The sequence below is a fragment of the Leptinotarsa decemlineata genome, unplaced genomic scaffold, assembly GCF_025532065.1.
Source record: "Leptinotarsa decemlineata unplaced genomic scaffold, Ldec_3_MD MMD2_tig00002974_RagTag_RagTag, whole genome shotgun sequence".
In the NCBI taxonomy this organism is placed as follows: Eukaryota; Metazoa; Arthropoda; class Insecta; order Coleoptera; family Chrysomelidae; genus Leptinotarsa; species Leptinotarsa decemlineata.
Window position 1 is genome coordinate 12465063 of NW_027412578.1, and position 24621 is coordinate 12489683.

Genomic DNA, 24621 nt, shown 5'->3' on the forward strand with positions numbered 1-24621 from the left:
CTGCATATTACGGCGTCGCAATACTGCATATTCGGGCGTCACGATACTGAGTCTTCGGGCATCACAATACTTCATCTTCGGTCGTCACAATACTACATATTCGGTCGTCATAATACTGCATATTCGGGCGTATCAATACTGCATCTTCAGGCGTCACAATACTACATATTTGGTCGTCATAATACTGCATATTCGGGCGTATCAATACTATATCTTCGGGCATCGCATTACTGTATCTTCGAGCATCGCAATACTGCATCTTCATGCGTCACAATACTGCATCTTCGGTCGTCACAATACTGCATGTTCCGGCGTCGCAATACTGCATATTTGGGCGTCACAATACTGCATATTCGGGCGACATAATACTGCCTCTTCGGTCATCCCAATAATGCATATTATACTGCATCACAATACAGCATATTCGATCTTCAAAATACTGCATATTACGGCGTCGCAATACTGCATATTCGGGCGTCACGATACTGCTTCTTCGGGCATCATAATACTGCATCTTCGGTCATCACAATACTGCATATTAGGGCGTCAGAATACTGCATATTAGGGGGCCACAATACTGCATATTCGGGCGTATCAATACTGCATATTCGGGCGTCACAAAACTGCGCTATTATATAGCGAAACACGTGTAGCGGTTTGGCAGACTTTCGAAGGAAAAATTCCACATTAAATTGTGTTTTTTAAATACATTTCGACCAATTCACAAGTGAAAGTGTTAATTTAGTCTTTTAGGCTAATTAAAGTATACTATTTTATTTAATTTTATTTATAAGGCTAATTATAAATTAAATTACTGGTCAACCTAGTTGATGAAACGTTTGCCTAAATCAGTTGTGTCTGAAAGTAATATCGCTGAATATGAATACTGACCAAGACAGCTGCCACACAGACTACAAATTCTGGTCAATTTTTTCTCAACAATGGTTAGCCAGGACTGACTTCTATAATTTTGCTGTATTCGAATTCCTCGCCTGGTATGTAATTTCAATGATTGCGGTTTTGCGGTAGGTAGCGACGGTCCGTTCTTTCGAAGGCAATTATTACATTCTTGAACCGAGGATTGGTAATTCTTTGTTCCGCGATATTTCACGATGGAGCGTTTGATGGTGATACTTCTGGCGTTTATAAAACTTTCTGTTTCAATGTTGCAAATGAGTCGCCCATGAATACCTTCGCACGAAAAATACTTTTGTTTTAAATGTGTATTTGGAATGCAAATTTGCCCAAAACAAGCAAGCCAAGATGTAAATTGAATCTTCATCAAGTAACTGCCGCATCAATAAAATAAACTTGTGTTACGTTGGCAAAAATGCACTGATTCAATTTGAAACAGTAATAATAATAAAATAGGAATAGTAAATCTTCCTCTTGATTTTTTGTATTTGTCTTTTCCTGTTTGTCAAACAAATTTATTTTTTAGGGAAATATGATAATGACAATAATAATAATAATAATCTCTTTATTTACTCAGATTGATTTGCCTAACCACAGGAGCAGAAGTAGAAATGAAAAAGAGGAAAACGTCAATGTACAATATTGAAAAGAAATAAAACTATACGAAATAGATAATGTCACAAAGTTATAAAATGAAAAATGTATTTAAAAAAAATAAAAAAATATGTAAACATAAGTATACACATGATTCTTTCCTATACACACATATAGTATTGGATTACACATAAAAGTCATCAATACTGTAGCAGTTCTTTGACAGAAGAAGTGGCTTCAGTCTTGATTTAAAAATGTGTACATTTTCAGAATTTCTGATATTGTCGGGTAGTTTATTAAAAAGTTTGCAGCCCTAAAACTCAAAACTTCTTTGGAAAAGAGCAGTGCGATATTGACTAGGTAATAATAAGTGGGCATTCCGAGTAGAGTGATTATGATAGGCTCTGTTAGCAGCTAATGTGTTTCTATTTCGATAGATATATGTGCAAGCTTCCATATATGTATATACTCCAGCTAGCGGTAATATTTTCAAATTCTGACAAGTTTCTCTACAACAATCTCTATAGCCCAACTTAGCAATGATCCTAATAGCCTACTTTTGTAGGCTATTAGGCTTTTGTATACAAAACACACGAGACACGGTAGAAGATGTGCCCCAGTTAAGGATGCCCTATATAAGATGCGAATTGAAGTTTGCGCAATAGGCACTTAGAGAAGAGAATAGCAGGCTTTTCTAAGTTTATTACATAAGTGGTCAATATGTGTCCTCCATTGAAGTTTGTAATCAAAAACAACACCCAACATTTTTGTTGACCTGGTTAGGTTCAATTCTAAAGCAGTATCAACAAACAGATTCAACCCATATTGTTGCCCAGTATTCATCTTGAAATTTAACAAGTTAGTTTTGGCTTCATTCAACATTAAACTGTTTTTCTTTGACCACATAACTTTTTTGTAGGTTTCAAGAGCTGTGTTTTTCGCGGAGTCGATATCGTTTTCAATAATTAATATATTAGTATCATCAGCGTAACACCTACAGTGAATGGCCGAGTTCTTATTTAGGTACACTGATAAGTCATTGGCAAAAGCTAAATACAAAAAGGGTTCTAAAATGGATCCCTGTGGTACCCCATCCTCAATATTTCTTTCAGTACTTAGACTTTTTCCAACTTTGACTACTTGCCTTCTTTTATAGAAGTATGAGTAAGTAATAAGTATTGATTATTTTGACCTAAAATCAAGTTGACCACAAAAAAATCATCTTTGAATTTATATTACTTCAATGACTCATTTTTGTTAATTTCCTCACTTTTCCCCGTGTCGGCCTGCACTGAAATGTATCTTTTATCTGCGGAACTTGACTATGGGGAACAGCTAACTCCACTTCAATCGTCAATCTATTTGGCATTTTTGTTGAAACCGTTTGCATTATATATCTAAATACGTAAATAACTCATTAAAAACCCAATTAACATATAACAACGTCCTCATTATGTCGAGTTCGAAGACCTTTTTTATCATGACAATTGTTCCAGTTGATATTTTCAACAAAAAACCGCCTGCACGGTCGATATAATACCAACATGTGCAATAATTGACACTCTTGAATTCACGCCCTTTTAACATTGAAAATAATCAAGATTAGCTACTGGAGTAACCATTAACCAACGCAATTCACTCGACACAAAAAATAGACAAAAAGTATTTTTATGGGAATTATTGCAGTTTTCGTTTTACATTGACTAAACATTTCATTTCTTAAAATATTCAGATTGCGGCGTTACTTCCCAGTGCAAATAATTCCGAAAAGACAGAACTAACTTATCAAAAATAAGATTGAAGTGTGATACTTAATTGTTTTTTATTCATAACCGACTGTGGAAAGGGAGACAACTGGTTACAACGTTGGCTATTGGTAAATAAAAATTACAGAACATTCACAAGATCACACGATAAAAGGTTAGTATTCCGGTGTTGCCACATGGTGCAAAATATCACAAGATTTGACTTGCAAAATGCAATAATTTTCAGACAAATACGTTTTTAAGGCTTTTTTTATTGAATAAGTTACGGCGATTATTCGACGAATATTGGCAAAGAAGTTTCAATAGTTTCACTAGGTTGGCTGTGCTAACTTGATATCAAGTTAGCAGATTTACTTACCACAATTATGTTCCGCTTACAACAAATTCTTAACAATTATTCGATGAACATTACTGGAGTTTTTTCCCAACACCAATCCGTTATTTTAACACCTCGACACGTGTTTCGATCACCAAGTGATCATCTTCAAGAGGAATATTAAACTGAAGATGATCACTTGGCGATAGAAACACGTGCCGAGATGTTAAAATAACTGTTTGGGGTTGGGAAAAAACTCCAGTAATATTCATTACTACACCAAAGGTTCCAAACAGTGCATCACAAGTAATTATTCGATAATAAAAAAATCTGTTTTATTGATTTTACTGCAAGTGGCCTTGTAAACAGAACTTTATTGAAGTACTCACTTCCTGTTTACAAATGCATTTCGGAGTTCATTTCAGACGTTTTGGAAAGCTTCTGTATTCAGTTATTCGTGAGTACATTGTGGTATTCATCGTTCATTTTGAGATTCTTAGAAACTGCTGATTACTTAGGAACGGTTGGTCCGATTTCTAAAAATAAACCAGCACTGTTTGAGAGAGGATTGAACTGTTCATTCCATTTGAAAAAAGCTGTTAACGTGATTACCACACTATTGTTTTTCTTACTGAAGTGATACCGCACTACCTACTGTTCTTCTTATTGAAAAGTATTAAAAATCATACCCTTTTACTCGTACGTACAATTTGCCGACATTGATAACTCATCCCGTTCAAAAATTAAAGGTATAAACTAAAGTTTAAGAATTAGATCATCTCCTGATGATGCCAATTTGGCTGACGAGTCGAAAAGAGCATTGAAGTTCTGTGTAGAAAAAGTGTTTTTGTCGAATTAATAAGTAGTGATGAACCGTAAAATCTACTAAGGGTCAACTTACCTCCTTTGCAAGGTGTCCTGTGAGTACTATGTTGCGCCCGGTACCCTTTTATGATTTCGTATTGCCCATTGTCCCTCTTAATAGGGAACGCGACTTCAATTACATGATCACACTGCTCCATGTGAGTCAAAATACCCTTTACTTTGGCTTTTCGCTGATCCATCGTCAGCCTGGAGCCCTTCACCTTCCCCAAATCCTCGACGAGCTTATCTTCTACGAGTATGCAAGCCTTGTGGAAAAAGTACTCGACCATGTCGAAAAATCTCGGATTGGGGTTGTTGGGCATATCTTTAAGTCTGTCGGGAATAACGTGCTCCGCGTAAGTCCGGCCCTGTATCTGGCTGCATGCTGCGGCCTTTAAAAGAGTGCCGATTTCCGTACTCCGCGACTTCATTGGGCTTAGTTTGGACAGAATCTTTGAATTCAGCATTTTGGTCGGTCGATTCGGGTATTAAAAAAGGAAAATTCACTGCGACAGCAGCTTGGGAATGGTATCTTACGTAATTTGTCGTCGTATCACCGGCTAAACACCGCACACTACCGAACACTATTCCGACTAAAATTAAAAGTGCATCCCAAGAATTTTTCTACTAATAACTTCACGAGCTGTCAGCTGACAGCAGAGGAGTGCGAAATTATCAAGCAGGAACCGAACGATACCGATTCACGATTGGATCGCCATGTGTGACCTTGAGCGCATGTGCAGATGACATTGGCGGCGACAGTCAGAATTTAAAATTACAACAAGGGGGTTTCATTTTTGACGTATCCGGGAGGATAACGGAGTGAATGACATATATATTTTATGATTGGATAATAGCAAATGACATAACTTCATTGCAGTTATACATAATGAATGGAAAAGCTAGAAAAAAACTGAAGACTGATATATGTCCAGTATAAATAAGTGTAGTTGTGTTGTGTAGTTAAAAAAACCTAAATACAAGTTTTTGCAGTGATTACTTTTAAAAAAACGTTTCATTGACAAAATCATCAATATGATGAGGCTCTAGAAAAGAAAAGAAATTGAATAAGGGTTGTTTGATTGAGATACATTTTATATCAGTTTTCATTGCAATCGTCATTTAATTGTGAAAGAGAGGGGTATATCGAAGTTAGTGAATTGTTTAGTGCCATAACAATGATGAGGGAAGTAAAGTTCAAAATGATGTTTATGTATGCATAGATATGAATCTTTTGAAAAGTGAGAAGCTTCATCTAATCAAAAAAATACTCAAAGCACCTTTTTGAATATCTAAAACTCTGTTCAACTCGCTACTTCCACCCCAAACAACATATCGAGCATGTGAGTAATTTCAAAAAATAAAAATGTTTTTCCACTATCTCATGTACAGTTTAATTGTAGAAAATAATTGGATTTTTTTCAAGAAGCATTTTTTTATTAACGATGGTTCGATAATATTTCCATATAATATTTTTCAGACCTTTGAGGCGCTAATTCATTGTTTGTTTCATTGTTTTCAATTCCATATCTAATTTCAGTTGTTTTATCTGGGAGATACTGTCAAAAAAGTCAACATGATTATTTATAATGTCAAATGTATCCTTCAGTTTCTCACCAACCTATTGTATATATTATGGACGCTATTGTGATTGTTCAACAGATGGTGATACCAAACGATAAACAGCTGACCGTTACGACTGAATGTGACACATACTTTATGTTTGTGTTGCAGTTTGCTGTATTTTAAGTTGTTTCATTTATGAAATTATGGAAGTAATATTTTTCAATACGATAAATATAAACATGAAAAACTATGAATGAATTGTTAATGGAAGATTAATACATAAAATACACTTGGGGAGCTATTTTCGAATCACTCATTGTTTGAAACATCATAGTGCATGATGCCGGAGAAATCAGCAATTTTTGATACATATTTATTACCTGCGAGTAATCGTAGAACTAACTCAAAATATAAAATTAAAGAATTCGTAGAATTGCGAGTGACAAGATTATTGTATGAAAATTGCATGTTGCGAATATTTCAAGAATATCAATTTATCAGGAATCATTCACAGTAACGTCACTGCCCATACATTACAAACGACGAGTTATTCGAAAATTGCCCTTCAGCGAGATACCAAGGCCAAAAAAATATATCAGAAGAAGAAGATTTTGAATTTGAGGTTATTGTTATTGATGATTTGGCTTTCTGTCATCTAAATAGACATGGTTATCCAGAAATATTCAAAAATCTAAAAAAATTAATTATTCAGTACTTTGTCACATATTATCTTGAAATAATATAAAATGTACTTATTCGAACCATTCTATCCAGTTCTTTGTGGTAATCATTAATCCCATCATAGCATCAAAATGGACATAACAACATTGTTCAAAGCCTGTGTGAAGACAGTTCGAACCAGAAACAAATCTGTGGGTTTAAAAGACCAGAAAACCAACATTCTCAAAACTCATAAAGATGTAAACTTAACCAAAGCGAGAGAAATCATCAAACAGATCACAAACCTTCAACACTTCTTTCTAGAAAATAAGGCAGCCTACCTCAATGTCATCAACTACTTGTCAACCAACAAAACCATGACAGAAATTGATCGTCAACAGATCGACACCATGGCTGAAGAGATTATCAGTAAGTGCACTAAGCTGATAAGTGAGTACAGAAAGGAAATCGCTTCCATTCCAAAAACGAAGCAAGCAGAAGAGCACTACCAGAATGTGATTGAAACGTTGGATAAGTATTTGAAAAATGTTTCTAAAATCTACACTGAAACCAAGGCTGTGAGAGTAAAGAGGGTCATTGAAACGCATAAGCTATCTAAACTAGAAACAAAACCTTCAGTTTCGAGAGTCGAGACGGACGGCAGGCAAGTCAAAGCGAACTCACGGTTCTCATCTAGTGAGCCGTCTTCTGAACAAGAATCGCAAACCTCTTCAATCAACTATGATGATCAACTCTCTGCTGAAGAAATGAAAATGTTCGAATCAGAGAACGAGCTCCTTTATAATGAGCTGAACAGTATTTCAGATGAGGTGAAACAGATGGAAACGAAAGTTGTCCACATTGCTGAATTGCAAGAGCTATTCACGGAAAAAGTCCTACAGCAAGAAAAGGACATCGAGAGGATAGCAACAACCGTTGTGGGGTCAACGGAAAATATGCAGGATGCCAACGAGCAAATACGACAATCCATTAAGAGAAACGCTGGTTTGAGGGTATATGTTTTATTCTTTTTGTTGGTTATGTCATTTTCTCTACTGTTTTTAGACTGGTACAATGATTAGGTTTGTAGGACTGGTTTATTTTTATATAATAAAGAAATATATTCTGTGATTTACTGTATTTTTAAGTAAATGATTATATTCATCTCAAAGGTTCACTCACAAAAAAAATCAGAAGCCAGTAACAAAGCATTTTTCATACAACACCAGACAGCTTCTCGACCCGTTATCATCAGTGGTGCCAGGCTAAACCACGAAGGCATTGCTGGATTTAGCTGTTGGGACAGGGCAAACCTGAGTGAGTACAAAAACGACATCTATGGGATCAACGCTGAACTTGATTCACGAATATCAAAGCTATGGAAAAGAGATTTTTTTATGGAGAAATGCAATATTAGGGACGAAGCATTCCTGTAAAAGTTGAGTTGAAATTGATACTGATGCACAACTTCCTAATAAAAAATATTGTTATTTGGTCATTTTATGAGACCATATTAATGACCCCATTGAAATTAAATAACCCTTATAGTAGTGCAAACAGATTCAAATACTTAGGGGTCTGTCTACATTACGTCTAAAAAAGAGAAAAATATTACAAGAACATGTTTTGCCTTATACCCTAAACGACCTAAACTTTCATGGATTAGGCACAAAAAACGTATTTCTTAGAATATAGGATTGGATGTTTAATTTTTTGGTATTATTAAGAAGTATGTATATTGGTTTCAGTTGTTTTTGTTATATTAAAGTGATATATAGTTTTCAATAGTAGTGGTAATATCTTTGTATATAGATCAATCTATATACCTAAAGGTAATATTTATATTTCAGAAAAGTTGACGCTTCTCCTTTCGAGTTCTTCGGTAGTGACATCTAGTTTTCAATAGTAGTATTTATTTTCATATATCAGAAAAGATGATGCATCATAATTTTTCAACGTTCAAAATTACTTATGAAGCAGTGGAGAGCAAAAGGGTATTTTTATATAAAAAGGAAATTTTTCCGCATTTATAGGCAACATCTTGTCAAATAATTTTTTGGGTTCCTTTTATATTTTCACTGTCATCCAATTGAGCTAAAAACATTTTACAGATTACTTTTTTATAATTATAAACAGTTGAGTCACTCAAGTTTTAGCTTCTCAGCGAGAGATGGCGCCCTAACCTCTCCATTTGTTATTAATGTATTACAAGATATATGGACGAACAGTTATTCAACTGGAAACAATGAAAGTTGCTTCTAAAGCCCGCATGTCCAGAAAATCATATTTCTTTTGGCATATACATCCTCTACATTTCACTGATCAATATTAAGTTTGAAAAGAGAACTTTTTTATCACTTATGGACCAGTATAGACACATTTTACAGATTACTTTTCTGTATAACAGTCGTGTCAGAAGTTTTATCCTCTCAGAGAGAGATGGCACCCCAACCGTTCCTTATTTTAAGTTCAAGAAAATAATGTTTCTCTCAGCAAATCCATCCTCTTCACTTTCACTAATGGAAGCTTGTCTTTGTATATAGACTAACCGTCTTGTCAATTAATTTATATCTTTATAAATATTAGTCTACATACAAAGTTTATATTTTCTAATTAGGCTACAAACAATTTACAGATTACTTTTTTATGAATAATAATAGTTGTCACTTGAGTTTCAGCCTCTCATCGAGAGATGGCGCCACAACATTATAATTCATCATTTCATGGTATATCTAAATCTTTAGACAATGGTATACCTTTACTTTATGCACATAAACCTCAATTATTCCTCAATCGATATTCCACTGTACACGCAACACGTGTTTGCGATACAATAGTTATATTTACTGTTTTCATACTATCGCGTATGATATATTTAATCAAACTTATCACCAAATATAGCATACCATACATATGAGTTTCGTGCTTTAGGCCCATCATCAGTGTAGCACACTAATGATGGGCACACTGGTTTCAGTTGATGGATCTTGTGTTTACAACAAAATAAGGAGTTGATTTTCATGTCCTCACCTCCAAAAAATGTTACTCTCGCCAACTATATCATCCCCATTTTCACTGGTGAAAGAAAAATACAACGAATACAGAAAAAATAAATTTATTTCATAAAAAACGAAAGCATATAATTTTAAATAACTTGGTAATAAAGAAATACTTTTTCATAACATTAAACATACTTTGTTTGACTAGTAGAAGCTTAACATTTAAATTCTAGTAACATAAAACGATTCATACTGTACACTCATCTATTTCCAAGTGAAAAATCACATAGCGAATACTTGCAAGTGGCAAATGAAAATACATATCTGGTTTTCCTATATCAACATTTTTACATAGTCATTGTTTACAAACGAAACGAGATAGAGGTGCGCGTATTCATAAAATAACAAACTATTACCCCAGCACGCTTGAATATGGTACGTCTAACACGAACGGATTTTCTGGCGAGTTATACAACTTGTATATATCTAATGAACAACAAGCAGTCCTTTCGAAAAAAGCCACACGAGATTTTTTTTCTATTATTGTAAACTGTGATAAAGGGCTACTATTTAGAAGTCATTCAGATGTCAAGAATTAAACTAAGTCACAAGAAATGATTGAAAAGGCTAAACTCTGTAAATAGGTATAATATTCTAACACATGGGCTGAAAAGTGTTGGGCCTAACACATAGATGGCGCTATCTTACTGCATTCACTGCCTTCAAACCGCCACCGCCGCCAACCTTCAAAAAAAAGCTCATGAAATTTCATGATTGTCTACTAGTGACATTACTTTTAAAACAATGGATCAAAAACAATTTCGTGTTATAATTATACACTGCTTGTTGATAGGATAAAATACCGTTCTAGCGAAGCGATGGCTTGAAAACTGTTATAAGGAGTCCGCTCTAACAGAAACGACAATTAGAGGTTGGTTTGCTGACTTGAAACGTGGTCGTAGAGACAACGATGATGCAGAACCCAGGGGACGTCCAAATGAGGCAGCAACACCAGAAAACATTAAAAAAAAACACAAAATCGTTTTGAATGAACGAAAAAGTGAAGTTGCCTGAGTAATCTGACATTGTAAAGATATCAAAAGAACGTGTTGACTTTATATTGCATGCTCATTTGACTATGAGAAAGCTCTGTTCAAAGTGGGTGCCGCCCGAACTCACTGTTTACCAAACACAAGAACGTCTTGATGATTCTGTGCAGTGTTTGGCCGTGTTCAAACATGACAAACCGGATTTTTGCTTCGATATGTGAGAATGGATGAAACATGGATCCATCACTTCACTCCGGATTCAAAACAATCGCCATCTGAGAGGAGAGCAACTGGTCAACCTCTTCCAAAGCGCCTGAAAGCACAACAATCGGTTGGAAAGATTATGGCCTCGGTATTTCGGGATGTGCTTGGTGTAATATTCATCGACCGACTTGAAAAGGGAAATACCACAACAGTGAATATTAAATAGCGTTATCTGGGCGTTTGAAGGCCGAAATTGCGAAGAAATTACCGCATATGGCAAAGAAAAAAATGTTGTTTCATCAATACAACGCAACGTGTCGTAAGTCGATCAAAACAGTGACAAAACTACATGAATTGAACTTCGAATTGCTCCCAAATCCACCGTATTCGCCAGATTTAGCTCCCAGCGACTGCTGGCTGTTCGCAGACCTCAAAAAAATGCTCGCCGTTAAGAAATTTTGCTTGTTGAAGAGGTTATTGCTGAAACTGAGACCTATTTTGAGGCAAAAGATAAATCGTTCTACAAAAGTTGTATTGAAATGTTAGAGAGACGCTGAAATGATTGTGTGGCTCTCGATGGAGATTACGTTGATGAATGAAGCCAAATTGGAATAAAATAAACGCGTTTTCATTCTTGGACCCGGGACTTTTCGGCCCATGTGTTAATTTAGACTCAAAAGAGTCCCTTAAAAACCAGATTCATTGTAAACTTCAAATATTGTCAAAAACAGATGAATAATCATCTTGGTAATAATTAAAAAAAATCTCTCAAAACTGAGTTGAAGTGTACTCCTTATTCAATTCCTTGTATAAATAATTCCATGTATGAACCACTATAGTTTCTTGAGAATTATTGAATGTTTATTATTATTATCATCACAGTGAACAAATGTTAAATGATACACAGCACAGCATACTATATTATGATTTAGGTTTATTATGATTGATGTTTTTCAATTCCTTTATTTGAATATGGTTGAGGATGTTTCTTAATGAAAATATCGTTTTAAATTTCCATTGTCTAAGAAAGCATTAACAAATTAAAATGTATGAGAAGAAAAGGTAATGAAATATCATAAAATATTACATTTCCAGAGGAATAAAGGAGGAGTATGAAATATAAAAGTATTAGAAAACCAATTTGTGAATAAATGAATCATTGTGATCCGAGATGAAAATGAATTAAGATAAATGAATTATCACCCAAAAATGATTGTGTATATCAACAACTAAGAATACCTTTGAAATATTTTTCTAAAATTTTCATCATCAATTTCTTCAATTTTTAATTTCAATCGTTTGAAAATATTGACATTTTACTATTTTTTAAATCATTCATTAATTCATTTCAATTTCAGGTCAGATGTTTTGAAAATTAGCATTTTTGATCAATTGATTTTGTACTTTTTTAAATATCAACAATAACTTTGAAAATCTCAAGAAACAAATATTTATAGAGGGAATAAAAGACGATAACGAGTAATATGTAGCAATAACAATTGAAAAAAATTAATAGACAGCGAAACCAGATGAAATATCATTTTCTATTAATTAATTTTTTCCAGTTGTTATTACTTTGATGCGTTTTGGCTTTCTACTTCTCCAACTTCATACAAAAAAATAAAATAAATGTTGGAATCCTCCAAAGAAAGAAACAAAGCAATTAATTTCAGAATAAACCCTGTATAAAAATGTGAAGTTCATGCACAGGTGTAACTGTCAGGAACAAACTAGAAGAAAAACCTCTCTGGAAACAACTACTTTCACATAAAACATTAAATTACACGAAAGAAAAAATACTTTCGAAGCAACTACTTGTATATGAACATTGAATTATAACAAAAACACCTTTCTCTATCAAGTTTCTTTTCCAAACATTTATTATGAAATTGAAACAGATATCATTCACGGGATTTCTACACAATATAGTAAATTGAAGAGATAAAATTTCGCTTAGATGGAATACTGTCATCCTCGATGGCGGTGTTCAATGTAAGTGAAATTTTACATCTTTCATACACTAAATTGTGTAGTTATCCAGTGGATATCTGATTCAATTTCATAACGAATGTTTGGAGTAAAAACTCGATAGGAAAAAAATGTTTTTTTGTATAATTCAATGTTTATATGAAAGCGGTTATTTTGTATATTTCTTTTGTGTAATTCAATCTTTATATGAAAGTAATGGTTTCGGTAGGGCTTTTTTCCAGAGTATGTCTGCAAGTTACTTATTTGCATGATGTACACATCTTCGTAAAGAGTTTTTTTTGCAACTGATTGCTTTCTCTTTCTGAAAGATTCCCACATTTTTGTGTATGAAGATGGAGAAGTAGAAAGCCAAAACATTTTCTTCCTAAAAAAACTAATCTTCCCTAAAAATATATTCCTTTCAATTAATGCTTTGAAAAATAATGAATTTTCACCAACAATACTTTTTATTTCAAATTTTTTTACTGGTTTAATTGAGCTATGTTCGAATGTTTATATTTACGTTTTGTGAAATGAATTGAAATATTAATTTTTGTTTTGTGTTAGACAGTAAATCAATATTGAGTTAATTTCTGAGTTTGTGTATCCCCAAACAGAAATAGAATTTTTAGAGAAGAAAGAAAGGAAGAAATGATTTGTAGATATTTTAATTTATATAAAATTCTATTAGACTGGTTATATTTTCTTTCTAATAATTCATTTGATCAATGTATAAACCCAAAAATCCCAATTTTTTTTGTATATCAGTTATACATATTACTTAGAATTTTTAGGTTTATACATTCAACATTTGAAGTTCATATCAAATTCTATATTCTTCAATTGCTCTCATTTTTCGATATTTTTTTCTTTTTCAACCCATTCATCCGCATATATCAGTCCCGCTATTTTTTTCTCCTCGTAGATTTTCAAATTTGCTGATTTTTTTTAAACAATGAAAGTCTATACCTCTAATTTCATTCAATTCCTTGTTACAACTAAATTGTAATTGGCGAAGATTATTTGTTTCGACACTAAATGCACCATTAATTCTGATGGTATATAATTTGAAACCATGGAAAATATACTTCAGAAAAATCAATAAATTTTCCCACCCCATGATACGTTTGCGCATAAATATTTTTATTGTTCTGTTCGTTCTAGTAGGTACGTTATGGTGCTTCTACGACAACTACATTGAAATAAATCCCCGCGCCATATTTTACGCCTATATTGCATAAAATTTCTACAGACTCGAAAAAACGACGTCAGGTTCAAAATAAAAAATCGGTACTTTCAACACAAACCGATTCTCGTGGGCCTTTCTGAAAGATACTGCTTCGAATACTGATCCGAGTTAGACCATTAGATATTTATTCTGAAATCTTTCTAAACACAAACTTTGTTAGAAAAATAGAAATGAAGGTTAGAAAAATTGTTTCCAATCATTCATCTAGAAGAGTATACCATTAGAGTTGATAATAAGAGGAGACAGAAGAGCCGCCATTTTTACATACAAACGTCAAATTTTTCATGACACGTCAAACTATTCCACGCCACTTTTCTGTGTCCTATGGAGGTACCATTGAAAACACAGAACTTAAACAATAGGTCTCAGTTCTCTGGTGGTTTCATTAGTACGTTCGATAATTTAAAAACTGTTTTTCTTCTATTCGAGCGATTTTTTAGTATCCCCTCCTATGAAATAGCATTGCAACATTTCTACAATTTACTTGACAAATGACATTCATATTCACAATGACGACCCCTTAACTTTGCGCTGTTGGTTGTCTCGCTGCAAAATTGTTTTTTTTTTCAGGTATATGTTTCCTAAAAATCATTACACATGCATCATCAATAACTGACGCGATTGAAGATATACATTTATACGGCATCCTCTTCTTTTGCAACATATTTTTTTTCGAAACTACATGCACCATAAAGGCAAACAAATATAAAATGATACATCACAACATTCATGAATTAACAAATGAATGTTTACCAGATCGTGAAACGTTGTGAGAGCAGCAATCCTTCATGTAGCCACGTCATTTCATTTCAATTAGTTTGTCAACTTACTTCGGATTCAAATCGATGACACATGTGTATAGATCGTCGCGTACTTGGACCGGCATCCGGCAACATGTAACCAAAAACCCAACTCGAGTCATACATGTTCTACAGTTTTGGCGTCTTTCTCGAAAAAACTAGTCCCTAAAAGTGCCGGAAAGGAGAGGAACACCTCCCGGCATACCCAAAAAGTTCGTTAACCTGCTCTACGATCGTCAGAGATTAATCGTATCGAGATCTTGAATGGGGGCTCTCGAAGAACCGCTGCTGCTACTTTCCTGCGTAGGGGGCGGCGTCGAGGCGGTGTTCTTGTGAGGGTGGCCGGCGTTGCTGCCGCCCGAGTTCATATTCAGTTTGTTGATAATGTTCGGTATGTTAAATTCCGGATTGGGGAGCTTCCGCATTATTTTGCCTGAGGTTATCAGCCTGCCGAAGCCTTCTTGGTGGGCGAAGGCGTATCCGGATCGTATCGACCTACAGAGAAAAATACGTCAGTTATCGTAACATCGATAAATATAAATTATTTTCAAAAGTAAAAATGTATTCAACAACAAAAAAGATATATTTGTTATACATCTGTGGAATGTGTTATCAGTAGATCACCAAAGCCGATTCTGTGACACCAGCCAATGAGAGCGCAGCAATTTGTCACATGACCAGTTTGTTCGGTTGGTTACGCTATCGGTGATAATGCAAAGTCGAACTCGCTTGGAATGAGAACCGCTACATACTTCGAGCCGCACTTCGAATTAATGAAATACATACATACAATCAAAATATTTTTCAACAAAACACAAACATTTCAAAATGACACTGACCTTCTGGCTCTCCTCGCTGACGGCGTCCTGAGCACGTCCTGGCTCTGCCTGGACCTGACCTGCGCCATCCGCTGTTTCAGCCTGACCCTGTCCGAGAGCGTCGGAAAGACGTCGACGAAGTAAAAGCGCCACGCGAGCACCGGCATGATCGAGATGATGACGACGAGCACGGTGGTGAACCAGAAGTTCGCCCCAGACATCGCCTTTGTCAGCGAGCCGACGTAAGGGCCATTGAACACGTAGTTGTAGAAGTTGTCAGCCAGGAAGTAGAACGCCAGTGAGCCCCATATCATCACGTGGTTGATTACAGTCCAGTACATCGTGTCCAAGGCGATCTATGGAACAAACAGATTTAAGAGATACATTACTGGAGTTTTTTCCAACACCAAACCGTTATTTCAACACCTCGACACGTGTTTCGATCACAAAATGTTCATCTTCAAGAGGAAGATCAGTTTGATCGTCCTCTTGAAGATGATCAATTGGTAGATTTATATTTTTACCAGTATCACTCTGTTTCCTGACGATATGACAATCCACTGAAATGCAAAAACTCATTGGAGTTATATAAAACGATATCATCAAAATAAAAGTGAAAATTGCTGACATACGTTAGAAATGTCTACTCCAATCTCACGCTTGGAATAGGGCTGGACATAGCAGATCACCTCCAACAGATCACCTGCCCCTGCAGGGGCAGCACTTCCTGGCCCTGCAGGAAAGCTCCCTCACTTGTGCACCTCCACAGAGGGAACCCAAAGAAGGTTGAAGAAGCCGCTCAACGACAGAAATGTCGCTGCACCTTCCAAAACCTTTGCGGTGGTCACCGTGAGACACCTCAAGGTTGCCAAAGAGAGTGTGTGTTTGGCGAGTCTTGGCCTACACCTGTCAATATTAAGATGTCTCCTAGTGATCTGTTCACCTTCCTGGAGAAGATAGAATGGACAATGACCTAGGAGGACAACTCCTCGGGAGGATGTACAATGGGTCACATGTGGCCTAAGTGCTGTGCGTCTAAACAAACCCTCCCTACTCTACAGATACCAGATGCTGACATGCTAATGTATTATTGTTGATTATTTACTCACCTGAGCCGAGTTCACAATCACCAGAATAGCAGCAGTCACACTGCAAAACAACATATAATCAGAGAGACCCTGGCCGTTGGGACTAACGGCATCATAGTAAGTACCTGAAAACATAATTGATCTTTTCAAATTCATCATCAATGATAAATATTTCAAGATGATGAAAGAATGCACTCAACATTTATTGACAGAAATATCATAGAATTGACTTATTTAAAAAACACACTTTAATGTGAGAATTCCATTTGAGAGTTTCCAAAACCTCAACACGTGTTTCGCTATAGAATAGCATCTTCAGGAATCACAATACTCTTTGAACAAATTTGGTATCACGCTTTTATAGTAATTTGAATCATTATTACTATTACTACTCAACAAATTTCTACATGGTACTGATATGTAGTAAATTTGAGAAAATTCTTCAAAATATACAAGTATACAAGTTGATTTGTGATTCTTGTCCGATATGAAATTTCGGACAAGAACGGAAAGAAATGTTATCAAAAGAATAAATAATCGTAGAAGTAGTTTCTTCAAACGATTTCATTTAGCTTGCCCTGTTTGTTTGGGCCAAATTTAGCAATGAACCTTTTTCCTGAAGTACGAAAAATCACTCACCAGCAGCGCTAGTAGTTCGGTAGGGACAAACAGTGCCTAATCCTCATATAAACAGATGGTAAAGTACAATTAAAAAAGAATGTTTTTAACAGAAGAAGATGTTCCTGGAGCAAAACTGAAATTTGCAACTGTGAAGGATAACAATGTTGTAACATTAAAACGTTGGCTGGCATGCCGTAATTGTAAAGTAACTGGAAAAAAAATTTAATTAATAGACAGGTTAGTATACAGACTCTAGTAAATGAGTAGCAGTAGATTCAAACTGTAATAAAAGAAATTTAAAATAATTATGAATTTCAGATTTATTTCCGAGTGAAATATGAATAAAATATAGATGGTAATGAAATAAATTTAATTAAATATAATAAATGAATATAATTTAATAAACGATTGAGGTTATATCTCATTCTAATCAATGGTAATTAACTATGAAAAATTTACTATTCATTTCATGTTTGGAGCATGAATATTTATTTATTTTTTGCCCTGTTAATTCCACTCTCTTTGAAGCACGTATCCATTTCTTAATTCTAACCTCATTAATATGAGGTTTTATAAATGGTATGAAAAACACGTTTTCTTCGGATATCGATTATCCGACGTACAATTCGCAAAACAGCAATGCCTTGTTGGCATTATACTAGCACAAAATAAATTTTTATATCAGATTTATATTTTTAAATAATGAATTAATATTACTTGTTTTACTGTGAATAGTTTATGTTTGTTCCTACCAGTGCTGCCTCTCGTGACATGTTCGCTGTACTATTCTCAGAAAAAAGGCTCATTGAAGTTTGACCCCTTCCTGTTGACAGATTGGTCTGATATTTGGTACACACATTTAGTTTTGATGACAATACAATTTAATAAATAGTGTATCATTGTAAATCCAAGATGGACGTAGCTACAAAATGGCAATATGGGTATCAAATGACAGAGCTTGATTAGTACTATAGTAGTACACTATGAAAGAAAAAGATCCCAATCCAATATGATCTATACAAAGAATTTTGTCAACAAGCATGGATCTGCCACCCAAGTCAAGATTTTGTATTGTGTCGAGGACTATGTGGCGTTAAGGTGGCTAACTGTGATACGTCGTTACCAATATACCACCCAAGTTGAGATAAAAGGTTAAAACGTGCTACGGTATTGATGAGATAAAAAAATAATAAAATCGTTGGGCACAGTGTACAGGGGTGTGCAAAAGTCCGGAATAAAATTCATATCTTTTTAACCAGTATTTTAGGAAAAAAAACGCTGAAACGTGTCAGTTGATTTCACGTTGTACGGATTTTTTGGCAATAAAATGAAATTTTCTTTTTCAACCCCTTAGCTGCAACCCTCTCCAACTTTTTTTTTTCAAATGCAAACCTATGTCGTGTATGGCTCATTGAAAAGCTCGTAAAAAATGGATTCTGACCATACCCTTTATTTATTTTTTTGTGGTTACAACGAAATGAGAAAAAACTCTTTTGAAAAGTTACAAATACCTAACTTGGTGCTATCTACGGGTGAATTAACGTGACAGATGCTGAAATTGGCCTCCACCCTCTACTTGGCAGGCTCCTAGGCGATGGTAAAACCTGTTTACGGAATTCCGAATGGCCTCAGCCGGTATGTTATGTGATTCCACTCTAATTCTGCTTTTTAGATCTTCAATATTGGCCCGCCTATTTTTGATAAACCTTGTCTTTCATATATCCCCAATAAAAATAATCTAATGGCGTTAAGTCTGGGGATCTGGCGGCCATTCAATTGTACCACGTCGTCCAATCCAGCGTCCTGCAAATATGTCATCGAGATATTCTCTGACATTAATAACAAAATGTGAGGGAGCGCCGTCCTGTTGGAACCAAAGTATTTCAGTGGGGATATCTGGATCTGCTTCATTGGGAAACATAACAGCTGAAGCAGGGACTAATTCAAAGCATAAAAAGTCTAAGTAGCGTGCAGCTGTAAGGTTTCCTTCAAAAAAGTATGGCCCTAATATTCTGTTGTTGATGATGCCTGCCCATACATTTACTTTCTGAGGACGCTGCGTACGAGCTTCGCATATCCAGTGTGGGTTTTCCTGACTCCAGAATCGATAGTTGTGCCTGTTAACTACTCCATGTGAATAAAAAGTAGCTTCGTCCGAAAAGAGTATGTTGAGTGGAAACCCATTATTCTCGTCACATCACCTCATTATTTCCTCACAAAATTGCAAACGCCTATCATGGTCATCTTCCAAGAGCTCTTGGACAAGACATACCTTATATGGGTGGTATTTTTCTGTTTTCAAAAACATCCCAATCGTACGTTTAGACGCAGGATTGTTTTGGGCTAATGAAACCGTTGAAAAATGTGGATCTTCCTGCAGAGATACGGCAATGTCCAATTTTTGATCTTCGTCTAAAACATGTGGCCAGCCACTTCTGGGCAAGTCCTTCACTGTACCATGTTCTTCAAATTTGTGTAAGATCTTACTCACAGTGGCCTGGGAAATGTGATTTTCCGGATATTTTGCATTAAATAAAGTACACACCTCACTTTGACTCCGCATTCTATCCCCACATCCCAACAACATCAAGACTTCGATACGCTGCCTCTCTGACAATACCATTTTTGTTTAGCAAATTAAAAAAGAACACTTTGAAGGTAAAATCAATAAAATTTGTTGTGGTGCCTGGCCCGGATGGTCTGCTCTTAAAATTTGTAAACTTTTAGAAAGTAGGTACTGGTGATCCTTAGCAATTGTTGAGCAATTTACATCATCACCACTTACTTGTTTTTTGCAACGTTAATTCACCCGTAATAGCACTAAGTAGGTATTTATAAGTTTTTTGGTTTTAAAAGAGTTTTTTCTCATTTCGTGGTAACCGCATGGGTAAAAAAAAAATAAAAGGTATGGTCAGATTCCATTTTTTACGAGCTTTTCAATGAGCCCATACACGACATAGGTTTGCATTTGAAAAAAAAAAAGTTGTGGAGGGTTGCAGCTAAGGGCTGGAAAAAAAATTCATTTATTGCCAAAAAATGCGTACAACGTGAAATCAACTGACGTGTTTCAGCATTTTTTTCCTAAAATACTGGTTAAAAAGATATTAATTTTATTCCGGACTTTTGCGCACCCCTGTATACATATTTACTCAGGTTACGCTAATTTCATTATTTTTTTTTATCGGCTCAATACCGTAGATTTGAACTGTTCCTCTTTAGTAAATTTAGTGTGCAATGAAGAAATTGGTAATCAGGATAGCCCTTAAAAGTAGGTAAAATGATTGCACAGTTAAAATTGTATTCAGTATTCTCCAGTTTTGAGTTGTAGTAGTAATATTCATAATAATTCAAATTTCTATACATTCAAACAGTATTGTGACGTCTGAAGATGCTATTGTATAGCGAAACACGTGTCGCGGTTTGGTAAACTTCCAAGTGGAAATCTCACATCAAAGTGTGTTTTTTGAATACATTTATTGACAGCGCTTGATAAAATAATGACTTTTCACTAACCGAATGGCACAAAAAAGAGCACCGTCGATACGAAACAACCCTGTACAGCGCTTCGAAAAAACTCCTTCTTGTTGAAGAACTTGTTGTAATGCCCGGGACGGTACAGTTGTGGATACATAACGCTGTTCTTATCGTTGACATCCTGGTCAAAGATCCCAACTCCCAGAACAGGTAGCGAGGTGTAGAATAAGTTGTAGATAGATATATACATAGGATCAAATACAGTCTGAAATAAAATAACAATCTTTATGGCTTTTCCTTTCAATTCGTGGGGCGTTAACTTTGTACTGACCTGGGCGCTGAATCCGCAAAAAAATGCATACCAAAAATGGCACAACGTAAATGCAAAGTTCTTGTTGAAAAAGTATCGCAGGAAACTGCACATCCGGTAGTAGGACCATCTGCCGTGAACCAAAAGGAGCCTTTCTAGGAATCTAAACTGCGCTATCGAATAATCTGACGCTAACACCGCCTGCATTCCCTCTTGCCCTGATATTCCCACTCCAATGTGGGCAGCTGAAATAGATTGTTCTGTTTTTATATTTTTCATTTGAAACAAATCTAAAACTTCATCAACATGATACTAGAACCAAGAACCATTTTTATTTGCCCTTAGCTAGATTCACAGTAACGTCATGTGGACAGGAATACAATGGTCCAAATGTATACAGGATGTATACTAAATAAGTGTAAAACATTTAAGGAGGTGATTCCTCATCGAAAAAAAGATAGGATCTTTCATATAAAGAAATTTCATTGGAGCATCCCTTGTTAAGATACATCCCCTTAAAGGGGGTACATAAAATTTGTATAACAATTTTTTCACAAGCACTAAAAAAGTTACAATATTGAAACTAACCTGACTGGTTTATTTTGGGCAAAAAACCCAAGAGACATTTTTTGTTTAGAATGAAACAGGCTATCGGAAATAAATGTTTAAATGGTAAACAAATAATAGACAAAAAGTTACATTGGAAATAAATGTTAGGGGTTGCTTTTTCCACCCTTTACAACCATGGGGTAAACCAAATAAATTACTGGCTAAGTGTCTTCTTGGTAGTACAAAACGTCAGGTTGATTTCAATATTGTTACTTTTTAGTGCTTGTGAAAAAAATTGTTATACAAATTTTATGTACCCCCTTTAAGGGGCTGTATCTTAACAAGGGATGCTCCAATGAAGTTTCTTTATATGAAAGATCCTATCTTTTTTTCGATGAGGAATCACCTTCTTAAATGTTTTACACTTATTCAGTTACACCCTGTATAACCACCTTCCAGATCATTTGAAGGCCTTGAATAGTTTATCTGTGCTCAAAAAATCATTAAAAAATATTTATTAGAGAAATGTTTTTATGCTGTGCAGGAATTTTTTAAATAACTCATATTCATCTTAGTTTCAGAGTATGAGCCTGTCTTCTCTTTTTCTTTTCCTTTTTAATTTGTACTTTGTATTGAACTTCTCTCTTGAGGATTATGCCTTAAGTATATATACAGTAGAATCTCACTACTAACGGTACTAACGATGCCTATTGGGCATCGTTAGTACCGGACAGGCGGTCCTCGATTGAAGACAAAATGAGAAAAACCAAGTATTTAATAGAAATAACTGTGTAAACGCAAGCGAGACATAAGTGGAACCACCTATTGGTGTGACACCCAAGTCAACTTGCCAAGTTTTTATGTCAGTGTTGGTGGTTTGATCAATCAACCGACAACTGCGGTGGCAGAAATTTGGAAAGCTAACCTTGAATGTATCAGACATAGAGTTTGTTTTCAAATATTCAGAATTTCTTATGTTTGCTGCCTTTTCCATGTGGTTTAGAAATAATTTGTTGAGGTAAACATTGATAAGTGTCAAATAATTATATTCGCTAAAATTAGAAGTCCAACATTCTTTGAATATACATTGAGTAATGTAGCTCTTAAAAGAGAAACATTTATTCGTGATCAGGGAGTTAAATTTGAGAGCAAAATTAATTTTAATCTTCAAATATAAAAAATTGTGGCAAAAAGTCTCAAAATGCTGGGTTTTGTGTTGAGAATTTCTACTGATTTTTCAATTGAAATAAAAAAGGTTTTATATTGTGCTTTCGTAAGATCCATTCTTGAATATTGTTCGGTTATAGTAGTAGTAGTATATATTTGGTGATAATACAAAGTTTACAAAGGTCATAACAGATATTGCTTATCTATAAATACAAAATATAAAATATTCAGATAACTTGAATGGTTAAATGGACAATTACTATAGATATACATACATTTGTGGAAATAAAACAAACTAACTATGAAATAGAAATATAAAAGTGGTATTACATGTCTCGAAAACCATCACTAAAATATTCATCTAAGGAATAAAAAGCTTTTTTAATTAAAAAATTTTTGATTCTGTATTTGAACTCCTCCAAAGGTAGATTTTTGATATTTTGGGGAAGCGAATTATACACTTTTGGAGCATAATAATTTACGCCAGTTCTGGTTCTGTTGACTCTATGGGTTCTGGAGATACAGATTTGAATTATTTCGAGTGTTTCACAACGTTTCGGCAAAGTCTCATTTGCTTTTACTTTGCTTTTGCTTTTACTCACGAACAATCAGAGAGGCAATCGAAATTGAAAAACGACCTAATAATATGAACAAGAGGGATGATGCGCAAAGATTACCATCAACATGGAGATCCGTTTTATCACTTCGCACAAGCAATCAGACTGCTCAACTCCAGAGGCAAAACTCGGTACAGGACAATACAGGTACAATAACAGAGACAGGAGAGGCAGCTCAGGTAACAAGACCAAAACAGGTAGTCGAGCAAACACAGGTAGTGGCAGCAACGCAGGTAAAGGGAAACATCCATCCCTATAAATTGAGACACAGAGTTCGAATTAATCAGTCTAGTTGAAAAAACCAGACATCACCAGAAGATGGCAAATGAGACTTTGCCGAAACGTTGTGAAAATAATCCTTATGGGGAGAAAATACACAGAACACGGAGCGAAACCCGAGAAAACAGCTCATCATACTTTATCCGTGAGAATCTTCGAGTTAACATATATATATATATATATATATATATATATATATATATATATATATGGAAGTGTAAGTATTTTATCTGCTCAAATTTCAATATTTAGGTAATACAAATAAGAATATTACTTTTAAAATGTGTTAAAACAACGATAAAAATAAAATAAATACAACAATAAAAATTAATTGGCGCTCTGGGGCGACTTCATTGATTCCAGTGGCGCATTTGCTTTTTCAGCTGCAGGAAAACCCGGAAAAACCTGCAGTATTTTATTATTTATGAAGCTACTTCTACAGTCTTGCCTGTAAGAAAGGTTATCAAGAATCCTAATTGCTCTTCTCTGGATGCCAAATAAATCTGATATGGGACCCACACTATAATATAAATATCGATTTGATTGACAATGTTCAATAGAAATTCTTAAAGAATTGTGTTTCTCACTTTGGTATTCAACGAAATGTTAAATATAAAATCATTGGAAAATAGGAGAATTTCTATGAACTTGAGTTTCCTCTTCAAGTTAATAAATGGTGAGATAAACTGCCCTAATAACTTTTCATATTAAACAAAAAGATACGAGACATCCTGACATTTTTCATATA

The 24621-nt window shown here is 34.9% G+C and overlaps 3 protein-coding genes across 8 annotated transcripts in view; 1 reads left to right on the top strand and 2 right to left on the bottom strand.

Annotated features, from left to right (window-relative positions):
• Gdh (glutamate dehydrogenase, mitochondrial) overlaps positions 1–5130 on the bottom strand; it is a 39533-nt gene extending 34403 nt beyond the window's left edge. For both annotated transcript variants that reach the window (XM_074177493.1, XM_023162126.2), the window contains exon 1: positions 4493–5130. In XM_074177493.1, coding sequence (XP_074033594.1) covers positions 4493–4922 — 430 coding nt within the window. In that variant the 5' untranslated portion in view covers positions 4923–5130. The remainder of the gene's footprint in view (positions 1–4492) is intronic.
• Positions 5131–6637: 1507 nt separating this feature from the next.
• On the top strand, positions 6638–7812 carry Syx18 (Syntaxin 18). Its single transcript, XM_023162125.2, has one exon. It carries the CDS (start codon positions 6834–6836, stop codon positions 7761–7763), a length of 930 nt encoding a protein of 309 aa, XP_023017893.2. The 5' UTR covers positions 6638–6833; the 3' UTR covers positions 7764–7812.
• Positions 7813–9780: 1968 nt separating this feature from the next.
• ATP8B (ATPase phospholipid transporting 8B) overlaps positions 9781–24621 on the bottom strand; it is a 92768-nt gene continuing 77927 nt past the window's right edge. For all 5 annotated transcript variants that reach the window (XM_074177499.1, XM_074177500.1, XM_074177498.1 and 2 more), the window contains 5 exons: positions 21283–21506; positions 20991–21216; positions 16878–16981; positions 15790–16124; positions 9781–15445 (listed from right to left, as the gene is read on the bottom strand). In XM_074177499.1, the coding sequence (XP_074033600.1) occupies positions 15187–15445; positions 15790–16124; positions 16878–16981; positions 20991–21216; positions 21283–21506 (1148 nt within the window). In that variant the 3' untranslated portion in view covers positions 9781–15186. The remainder of the gene's footprint in view (positions 15446–15789; positions 16125–16877; positions 16982–20990; positions 21217–21282; positions 21507–24621) is intronic.

Excerpts from the sequence above, each read along its gene's own strand:
- Syx18 (XM_023162125.2), top strand. The coding sequence starts at position 6,834 with ATGGACATAACAACATTGTTCAAAGCCTGTGTGAAGACAGTTCGAACC.